Source organism: Bos javanicus, chromosome 18, assembly GCF_032452875.1.
Source record: "Bos javanicus breed banteng chromosome 18, ARS-OSU_banteng_1.0, whole genome shotgun sequence".
In the NCBI taxonomy this organism is placed as follows: Eukaryota; Metazoa; Chordata; class Mammalia; order Artiodactyla; family Bovidae; genus Bos; species Bos javanicus.
In genome coordinates, this window is record NC_083885.1 from 49,660,944 (window position 1) to 49,672,142 (window position 11,199).

Sequence of the window (11,199 nt, forward strand, 5' to 3'; positions counted from 1 at the left end):
TGGGTCTTAGTTGCTGCACGTGGGATCTTCCATCTCTGTTGCAGTGTGTGGGATATTTAGCTGCAGTATGTGAATCTAGTTCGATGACCAGGGATTGAACCCTGGCCCCCTGCATTGGGAGCTCGGCGTCTTAGCCAGTGGACCACTAGGGGAGTCCCTGGAGACCCTTCTGCTGGAGTACCTGGTCTGGCTTCATGCAGGAAGCCCCTGCCTTGTATCCAGACTTGTGCAGCTTGTTCCCTGTGGTATAGGGAAGGTTTGGCTTCATTTAGGCTCCCTCTTTTCTCTTCTGATTTGTATGTGGGGTATTATGGGGATAGAAATACAAAGAAGGCAAAACAGGATCATATTAGCTAAGTCATTTTGGGATTCCTTTAAGACATGGCTGGTCTCAGAGTCTCTTATTCCTCCCCCAGTCCTGGCTTCTCTGGATTCTGTGCTTTTCGAGTGGAGGAAGCCCAAAGAGGACTACCAAGTTCTTGCACTTCTACAACCATGGCCCATGTAAGTTCACGTTTCTCCTTCTTGAGATGTTGTGGTTTTTTAACTCATGTGATCACATTTATTATCCTGAAACTTCCTTCCTGAGACAGCACTATTGCTCAAGTTGCCCTCAGTCACTCTGATCTCAGTGAAGGATGGAGCCACACAACTTAGTGACCTTCTTCTTTGCCCCTCATTTCTCTCTCCAGTGTTCACCTATTTCATCACCTCTCCAAGGACTCAGTCTTTCTCAGGACCATTGGGTGAAGTTGCTTGAGGGAAATCCTTGAACTTCTCTAGTTAGAGTCATGATTCCATGACACAGAGATGATAGTCCGTTAGACTCCACAGACCTGAGTGTTTCAGGTTGATACGATGGAATTTAGTGTTGATTTTTTTGCACATGATGAGATCTCATATTGTAAGAGGTTTATAGGACTAGGTTGGAGTGTGATTGAGGCTTGCATGTCGGAATCTCAAGGGTCTGTCCAAGGGGTCCCCAGAGGGATAAATAACAGGACAGAAGTCAGTTTTGTGCTTGAGGAGGGTGTGCGGGTCTCTAGTGACATCAGTGTCATTGTGGATCATCCTACATCAGCATCCTTCAGCTTATGTATCCAAATAAGTGTTCCTTATGTATCCAAATAAGTATTCCTGATGGATGGTGGTGGTAGCAGGTGGGAAGCCCTCCCAGATCCCTAATGGGGAATGAAGAAAGGCTAAGGGACTGCGCTTTAGAAAGAAACACTAGGGCTTCCCTTGTGGCTCAGCTGGTAAAGAATCCACCTGCAGTGTGGGAGACCTAGGTTCGATCCCTGGGTTGGGAAGATCCCCTGGAGAAGGGAAAGGCTACCCATTCTAGTATTTTGGCCTGGAGAATTCCATGGACTGTAGAGTCCATGGGGTCACAAAGAGTCAGACATGACTGAGCAGCTTTTCACTTTTAAAGGGACTGGGGGAGACCTTAGACATTTTGTCCAACCTAAATGCCTAAAAGTGACAGAAGGATTAGTCCGATATATCCACAAGTTGGATGAATAGCCAGCCAGTAAATAAAAGAATTTGTCATCTGTTGTGACAAGGGAAAATGCTTATGACATTATCTCATAATAATGAAGCTGAGTATTGATTAAATCAAATGTCTGCCACTGTGCTGTGCTTAGTCATGATTGACTCTTTGCAACCCTATGCACTGTAGCGTGCCAGGTTCCTCTGTCCATGGGATTTTCCAGGGAAGAATACTGCGAGTAGGTTGCCATTTCCTCCTCCAGAGGCTCTTCCTGACCCAGGGATCAAACTCGTGTCTCTTGTGTCTCCTGCATTGGCATGCGGATTCATTACCAACTGTGCCAAATCAAATGTCAGTAAAGTCCTTTCTTAGAGATTTGGAGTATTTGGGGGAACAACAATTCATTACTTATTTTTTCTTTTAATTTTTTGAAAGGAAAACAGAACATAACTCACATTTATTCACAACTTAAACTATTCACATGATAGGCGGTGTGCTTATTTATATGATTTTGTTTCACTGGAAAACTTTATTCATTCATTACATGATACACAGGACATTCTATTTGTAACAACTGTATTCTTCAAAAGTATATAGGCACTCAATTTTACAAATTACTAATTTTCTTTTTCTTCCATACATGTTACAGGCTTGATGCCAGGTTAACTGCTTGTTATATTGCCTCTTTCCTACAAAGCAGTCTTCCCCTTTTGAAAATACAGTTAAAATATTGTTTATAATACATGGGTCTGTCATTTCAGATGTCCTTGTCATTCAGGGATGTGGCCATAGACCTCTCCCAGGAAGAGTGGGAGTGCCTGGACCCTGTTCAGAGGGCCTTGTACAGGGATGTGATGTTGGAGAACTACAGCAACCTGGTCTCCTTGGGTAAGGATATCTGCACAAATAATTGACAATCTGCCTTCTGGAATACCAGTTTTCTCCACTGTTGAATTTCAGAGCTCTGTTTTAAGACACCAGCTGAATGTCTTTCCCCTGTTTTGAAAGAATGGTTCGAGTATTGTTGGGTTGGAAACAGGCACTTGGTTAAGTGCCATCTTCTCCATCCTTCACTGACCTTCACTCTTTCCTCTGGTCCTTCCTACAGTTGCCTGTTATTCTACATTATTTCTAGGTTTGAGTCCTGTAATATGTTCAGAGAAGCCAGGTGTCATATAATGTGCATGCTTAGAATTCCTGGAGCTGTTCTGTGTTCTGGCCTACCTGCAGAGAGATTAGCTAGTCTCAGGGTTTTGTGTTTTCGTGATCATCAGAGGAGCCTCTACAGTTAGATAGTGTTGGATGGATTAACAATATTCATTTACTTTTTTTTTTTTTCAGTTGTGCCACTTGGCATGCAGGATCTTAGTTCCCCATCCAGGGATCAAACACACACCCCCTGCAGTGAAAGCACGGAGTCCTAACCACTGGATCATCAGGGAAGTCCCCAATAATATTCATTCAAAAGTGAAGTAAACACATCCCATCCTAGAAGAGACATATTCTCTTTAACCTACTTTGTGGTTGAAAATTCTAGTCTGTGAATCTTACATTTTCTATTGAAAGAATTCTGAGGGAGAACTTGGAAGTATTTTTGAAGACAATATTTTTTTTCTGGGCTTCCCAGGTGACTCAGTGGTAGAGAATCCTTCTGCCGCTTCAGGAGACATGGGTTTGATCCCTAATGGGGCAGATCCCCTGGAGAAAGAAATGTCAACCCACTCTAGTATTCTTGACTGGAAAATCCCATGGACAGAGGAGCCTGGTGGGCTATAGTCCATGGTGTCACAAAAGAGTCAGACATGACTTAATGACTAAACAGTAACAAGAAATTTTTCTTTTACTAAAATAAAAACAACAACAAAAATAATACTGCATACTAGGCATCCTTGCAAGCTCTTATGTATATTAATTCATTTAATTCTCACAAGAGTCCCCTAAGGTAATAATAGCCCCATTTACACTGATAAAAGCATAACACATGGAAGGAGTAACAGCTGGTGAGTGACAGAGTATTTGAACCCAGACCATAGGGCTCCAGAGTCTGTGTCCTCAATGCCTTTCTGTACTGCCTTTAAAAGCAGAACAGACCTTCTACCTCCCCTATTTGGCCTCTGTAGTCCTATGACCATGAATCCATCTAAATATGAATATTCTTCAATGGCCTTTTTAATTTTATCAAATGCTATTTTGACCTATAGGACTTTGCAGGTGGCGCAGTGCTAAAGAATCCACCTGCTGGTGCAGGAGGCATAAGAGATGTGGATGTGACCCATGGGTGGGAAAGATCCCCTGGAGTAGGAAATGGCAACTCACTCTGGCATTCTTGCCTAGAAAATTCCATGGACAGAGGAGTCTGGGGGCTACAGCCCATAGGGTCACAAAGAGTCAGACAGGACTGAGTGCATACACACACACACACACGCATACACACTTTGACCTAGAGTTTAATGTAAATGTAACCAAGTCTAAATTAAGTCATTTTGAACTTACGGTTTTTGTTTCTTGTAAGTCATGTGGCATTTCTTTCTTGTGAGCAGGATGTTCCACTCCTAAGCCAGACATGATTACTTTATTGGAGCAAGAGAAAGAGCCCTGGATGATAATGAGAGAAGGAACAGGAAGTTGGTTCACAGGTGAGTGATGGCAGATCAGCCAAGGGGGATGCCATCACACCCTCTGGGTCAGAGAGACACATGGCCCTGAGATGAAGGCTCCTTTCAAAGGCCCAAGACCCAGGGGAAAAGGCCTGATCTCTGGGAAAACATTAAAATCCCCCAACATGAGCCCCCAAAGGCACTTCATCTTTGCCCTCGTTTGTCATGGTCCTTATTTCACTTCTCTTCTATTTTCCTCCCATTTCAAAGAGGGAACTGCCTTCTCTTTTCCCCATTGACAACCATTTAATCTATGTTTCCAAGTCCTCTTCTATATTTACACTTCTATTCTTTTCTCCATTGCATAAAATTATTTTATACATACTTCCAACTTACTTGGAAGCAAGACTGTGCCCAAGTTTAAGTACCATTGATATAGATTCCTACATGTTGTAGTAAAGAAGATGACCTGTACAGAGAAGCAAGGCAATATGGTGGTGATATGTTTTTATCTGTGATAATTTGTCTGAATTTTATTCTAAGAGATTGAAGAGAAACCTTTGGGGAAAAAATTATGTACAGATTCTCAAAGTGATCTGCATCAGAATCATCTGATGAAAAAGATTAAAAATAAAGACATTCAGAAGTTGTTCCTATAGATTTTCATTCCTTTGGGTTGTTGCCCAAAAAGCAGTATACATAAGGAACTCCCCTACATTCATCCTAAGTAGGGGGACCACTGACTCAATTTGTTCATCCAATCACTTATTTTACCCTCTTTTAGCATCACCTCATTTTCTGAAGCCTTTTGCCTTCTTTCAAATTGCATTACAACTTCAGTTCAGTCATTCAGTCGTGTCTGACTCTTTGCGACCCCATGAATCGCAGCACGCCAGGCCTCCCTGTCCATCACCAACTCCCAGAGTTCACTCAGACTCACGTCCATCGATTCAGTGATGCCATCCAGCCATCTCATCCTCTGTCGTCCCCTTCTCCTCCTGCCCCCAATCCCTCCCAGCATCAGAGTCTTTTCCAATGAGTCAGCTCTTCGCATGACGTGGCCAAAGTACTGGAGTTTCAGCTTTAGCATCATTCTTTCCAAAGAAATCCCAGGGCTGATCTCCTTTAGAATGGACTGGTTGGATCTCCTTGCAGTCCAAGGGATTCTCAAGAGTCTTCTCCAACACCACAGTTCAAAAGCATCAATTCTTCGGCACTCAGCTTTCTTCACAGTCCAACTCTCACATCCATACATGACCACTGGAAAAACCATGGCCTTGACTAGACAGACCTTTGTTATCAAAGTAATGTCTCTGCTTTTGACTATGCTATCTAGGTTGGTCATAACTTTTCTTCCAAGGAGTAAGTGTCTTTTAATTTCATGGCTGCAGTCACCATCTGCAGTGATTTTGGAGACCAAAAAATAAAGTCTGACACTATTTCCACTGTTTCCCCATCTATTTCCCATGAAGTGATGGGACCAGATGCCATGATCTTTGTTTTCTGAATGTTGAGTTTTAAGCCAACTTTTTTACTCTCCTCTTTCACTTTCATCAAGAGGCTTTTTAGTTCCTCTTCACTTTCTGCCATAGAGTTCTTTAAATCGGGATCCAGCAGACAAACAGCTCACCATCTGCTTTTGAATGGCTATAAGGTTAAAACTGGTTTTTACATTTTTAGTGTTTGGAAAAAAATCAGAAGAAGAATATCTTGTGAAACAAAAATTTTACGAAATGCAAATTTCTGTGTCCATACACCATATGTAGTATTACAACATAGCTACACTTATTCAATTATATGCTGTCTAAGGCTCCCTTTGAGCTTATAACGGCTGAGCTGGGTAATTGTCACAAAGACTGTATGTCCTATAAAGGCTAAAACTTTTACTATCTGGCTCTTTACAGAAAAAGTTTGCCGACTTGTGCTCTAAAACTCAACTTCTAATCTGTGTTATTCTTAGTTTGTCTTTTATTTTAACTATAAGATGCAACCCCTTATTCTACCCCCAACATAGAACAATCACATCACAGCACTTGTTTCCTTCTTTTTTTTGTCCAGATTTGGAGTCTAAGTATTTCACCAAGAAGTTATTTCCAGAAAAGGATATTTGTGGAATATATTTGTTTCAGTTGCAGATAGTGGACGAAAGTCAAGCTTCTATCCATGAGGACACCATTTTCAGAAGTGATTTGCAGTGTAAACATGAGTTTGAGAGACAAGAAGGAAATCAAATGAGATGTGCTAGTCAAATGATAACCCAAAAACGTATAGCTCTTCCTCTACATGAGAAAATTCATGCCATAGAGAAATCATATGAATGTAAGGAATGTAGGAAGGCTTTTAGACAACAGTCATACCTTATTCAACATATAAGAATTCATACTGGTGAGAGACCCTATAAATGCAAGGAATGTGGGAAAGCCTTTTGTCGTGTGGGGGACCTTAGAGTACATCAGACAATTCATGCTGGGGAGAGACCCCATGAATGTAACAATTGTGGGAAGACCTTTAGGCTTCATTATCACCTTACTGAACATCAGAGAATACATTCTGGTGTGAAACCCTATGAGTGCAAAGAATGTGGGAAGGCCTTTAGTCGTGTTTGAGACCTTAGAGTACATCAGACAATTCATGCTGGGAAGAGACCTTATGAATGTAAGGAATGTGGGAAGACCTTTAGACTTCATTATCAGCTTACTGAACATCAAAGAATTCATACTGGTGAGAGGCCTTATGAATGTAAAATTTGTGGAAAGACCTTTAGGGTACAACAACATATTAGTCAACATCAGAAAATTCATACTGGTGTAAAACCTTATAAATGTAATGACTGTGGGAAGGCCTTCAGTCATGGTTCATACCTTGTTCAACATCAGAAAATTCATACTGGTGACAAACCCTATGAATGTAAAGATTGTGATAAGTCCTTTAGTTTTCATGCAGAACTTATTCGACATCATAGAATTCATACTGGTGAGAAACCCTACGAATGTAAAGAATGTGGAAAAACCTTTCGTCTCCAAACAGAACTGACTTGGCATTGTAGAATTCATACTGGAGAGAAACCCTATGAATGTAAGGACTGTGGGAAGGCCTTTATTTGTGGCTATCAGCTGACTTTACATCTGAGGGTTCATACTGGTGAGATTCCCTATGAATGTAAGGAATGTGGGAAGACCTTCAGTAGTCTCTATCATCTTACTCAACATCACAGAATTCATACTGGTGAGAAACGCTATGGATGTAAAGAATGTGGGAAGGCCTTTCGCCTTCAAGCAGAACTTACCAGACATCACAGAATTCATACTTGTGAAAAACCCTATGAATGCAAGGAATGTGGGAAGGCCTTTATTCATAGCAGTCAACTTATTTCACACCAGCGAATTCACACCAATGACAACACCTACGAGTGCAAAGAATGTGGAAAGATTTTCAGTCGTCGCTACAATCTTACTCAACATTATAAAATTCATACCGGTGAAAAACCCTATGTATGTAAAGAATGTGGAAAGGCCTTTCGCTTTCAAACAGAACTCACTCAGCATCACAGAATTCATACTGGTGAAAAGCCCTATAAATGTCAGGAATGTGGGAAAGCCTTTATCCATAGCAATCATCTTACTCAACATCACAGAATCCACACTGGGGAGAAACCCTACATATGCGACAAATGTGGGAATGCTTTTATTTGTAGTTATCAACTTACCTTACATCAAAGAATTCACACTGGTGAGATTCCATATGAATGTAAGGAATGTGGAAAGGCCTTTAGTCGCTGGTATCATCTTACTCAACATTTTAGACTTCATACTGGTGAGAAACCTTATGGGTGTAAAGAATGTGGGGGTGCCTTCCGTCTTCAAGCAGAACTTACTCGACATCACACAATTCATACGGGTGAAAAACCCTATAAATGTAAAGAATGTGGGAAAGCCTTTAGTGTTAAATCAGAACTTACATGACATCACAGAATTCATACTGGCGAAAAACCCTATAAATGTAAAGAATGTGGGAAGGCTTTTATTCGTAGTGATCAACTCACTTTACATCAGAGAAATCACCTTAGTGAGGAATCGCTATGCATAATGTAAAGAGGATATTGATTGGTTGCTAAGTTGTGTCTGACTCTTTTGTGACCCCATGGACTAGCCTGCCAGGCTCCTCTGTCCATGAGATTTCTCAGGTAAGAATACTGGAGTGGGTTGCCATTTGCTCTCCAGGGGATCTTCCTGACCCACGACTCCTGCATTGCAAGTGGATTCTTTACCATCTGAGCTACCAGGGAAGTCCCTACAGAGGATACAGTGACCTTTAGAAAATGCTTTTTATAACAACAGAGAATTCATAATTAAAAATTTTACTTGTTAGGGAACATGTGGTAATCCCCTTTGCTTCATGCTTAAAAGTTAACAGAAATAGTTTTATACTACATATATTGATTTAAAGAGCTGAATGAATTAAAGCATCACCCAGTCTTGGTTAACTGTAGAGAATGATACTGCTGCAGTGCATCTCAAATCAAGATGAAGGATACCACCTCCCCACAAAAATCATTGTTGACCAGTACTTTTAAAAGGCACAATGACATTAGATTACCAGATAAATAAAACTGAAAGAAAAACAAACATACAAAACGAAAGCCCCCAATTTATTTTACTACTTTAAAAAATATATTTATTTTTGGTTGTGGTGGATCTTCATTGTTGCATGAGGGCTTTCTCTAGTTGCAGCAAGAGGGGGCTACTCTTTGTAGTTTTGGTGCATGGGCTTCTCATTGCAGTGACTTCTCTTCTTACAGAGCATGGGCTGTAGTTGTGGCACATAGGCTTAGTTATCCCACAGCATGTGGAATCTTCCTGGACCAGGATTGAACCCATGTACCCTGCATTGGCTTATGGATTCTTAACTGCTAGACCACCAGGGAAGTTCCCCCAATTTTTGTTATTGGATTTAACAGACATAAATTGGCCCTGTCATCTTTCTGTGAATAACTCTATAAATATTTGCTCTCAGTGTCTGTACCTTAACTCATTGCAGACCAGAAGCAAACAATCTGTGGACCAGCATAAGTACACGGACCACACTTTATACAGCATTACAACAGAAAAGAATTCTGTTAATATGACAGATGTGGGAGAAGACTTTAGCCATGGCAAATTTTTACTAGAGTTCTCATAATTCCATTGCTGCCTGTGTGGTATTGGCAAGGTGCTCTTCCCCTCTGTGCCTCAGTTTTAAAGTGGTGATTATAGTACCTACCTAAAAATACTGGCACCCCACTCCAGTACTCTTGCCTGGAAAATCCCATGGATGGAGGAGCCTGGTGGGCTGCAGTCCATGAGGTTGCTAAGAGTCAGACACGACTGAGCGACTTCACTTTCACTTTTCACTTTCATGCATTGGAGAAGGAAATGGCAACCCACTCCAGTGTTCTTGCCTGGAGAATCCCAGGGACAGGGGAGCCTGGTGGGCTGACGTCTATGGGGTTGCACAGAGTCGGACACGACTGAAGCAACTTAGCAGCAATAATACTTTTCTAAGGATGAAATTTTAATTTTAAAAGAACTTTAGAAGAGAATGTGTTCAATAATTATTACTTTCAGTGATATTAGTAAATTCATGTGAGAGGAAGACCCTGTGAATATAAGGAATTTTTAAAAACTCACTGATTTTCATTTTGTTTACTTAAATAATTAATTATGGATAAAGTCTAGTAAAATAAACTTTCACTTCTAAAATTAAGAAGTCATTTCCAAAAACTAATGTGAGAAAGAAATCTCTAGAGTTGATAAATGTGGAGATTATGAGAGAAAGCTTTTGAAGAATCTGGGAGTGCTGTAATGCTTTTTCTTTTATAATCCATAAAGCAGACATGTTACTGTCTACTTTTTCTGCTCCAAATTCATGATAAATTAGAAACTAACAATGAAAAGACCACTGTCTATTTGGAAAAATAAAAGAAAAATGCAGTGAATAATATAATGGCCTCTCTAGAATCAATGATTGTTAATATGTTCTCTTATTTGATTTGCTTTGTATAATTTTTGACATTTTTTTACTGTAGTGTCTGAGTATAAATACAGACATTAGACATCATGGAGCTTCCCTGGTGGCTCAGACAGTAAAGAACCTTCCTGCAATGCAGGAGATCCAGATTCAATCTCTGGGTTGGGAAGATCCCTTGGAGAAGGGAATTGCAACCCACTCCAGTATTCTTGCCAGGAGAATTCCATGGACAGAGGAGCCTGGTGGGTCACAGTCCACCTGGTCGTAAAGAGTTGAACATGACTGAGTGAATAAGCATGCATATAGCCATCATAACATTTCACCTCTCTATATATCATGCAACTCCTAAGAAAAAAGACTGCCTCCTACTCAGTCACTATGTAACTTCACACTGAAGGAGATTAACAATAGTACCATATCTGTAATACTACAGAGATAACCAGTGCCTTAAGCCAACATATCTAAAAGAATGTCTCTGGGAATAGTAGTATTTAATGGTACTGGGGAAGTGTTCTGTGGTCACTTATGAACGTCTAAATAATAAACCCCTTCTAAGAAAAAAATGCTCAGTATCATATAATTAAAGACTTGAGAGGCCTACAATAAAGAAAATTTGCTTAGCTTTGTTTATCCTATTGTTTCTTAAACTTTACTAAGGAAGTCTCATTCACAACACCTAATATCTTCAGGATGTGAACCCACATGGAAAATGCTTCCATAATGAGAGAGTCCGTTCCTAGGCAGGTTGATAAGGAGTCTAGGGGTCCCCAAGGAGAGAGGGGTCTGGAATTCTCAAGGAGGAAGAAAGGACAAACTTTTTTTCTTTCTCCACATTCCTTAGGATTATATAACAATAATGGGAGTAGACCTGGTCTTTACAAGGATGTATCTTGCCTGAGGACAGTGTTATCTTAAAATGTAAATTATGGGAGTAGGTCTGATGAGGTCTTTACAACCTCCAGATATTCTTTGGATTATATAACCTCATTGTTAACACTAGCAAGCGGGTACTCTTTCTACCCACTTCTGATGCCTATGTCAGAAGCTTTCTCTATCTCCTTTATACTTTAATAAAACTTTATTACACAAAAGCTCTGAGCGATC

At 40.5% G+C, this 11,199-nt stretch overlaps 1 protein-coding gene across 1 annotated transcript; it reads left to right on the forward strand.

Annotated features, from left to right (window-relative positions):
- Nucleotides 1-418: 418 nt before the first annotated feature.
- Nucleotides 419-10,949, forward strand: LOC133230598 (zinc finger protein 546-like). The gene is given in 4 exon segments (XM_061388280.1): nt 419-504; nt 2,254-2,380; nt 4,033-4,128; nt 6,148-10,949. Coding segments are annotated over 4 exon segments (2,136 nt in total). The 5' UTR covers nt 419-495; the 3' UTR covers nt 8,052-10,949.
- The last annotated feature ends 250 nt before the right edge of the window (nt 10,950-11,199 follow it).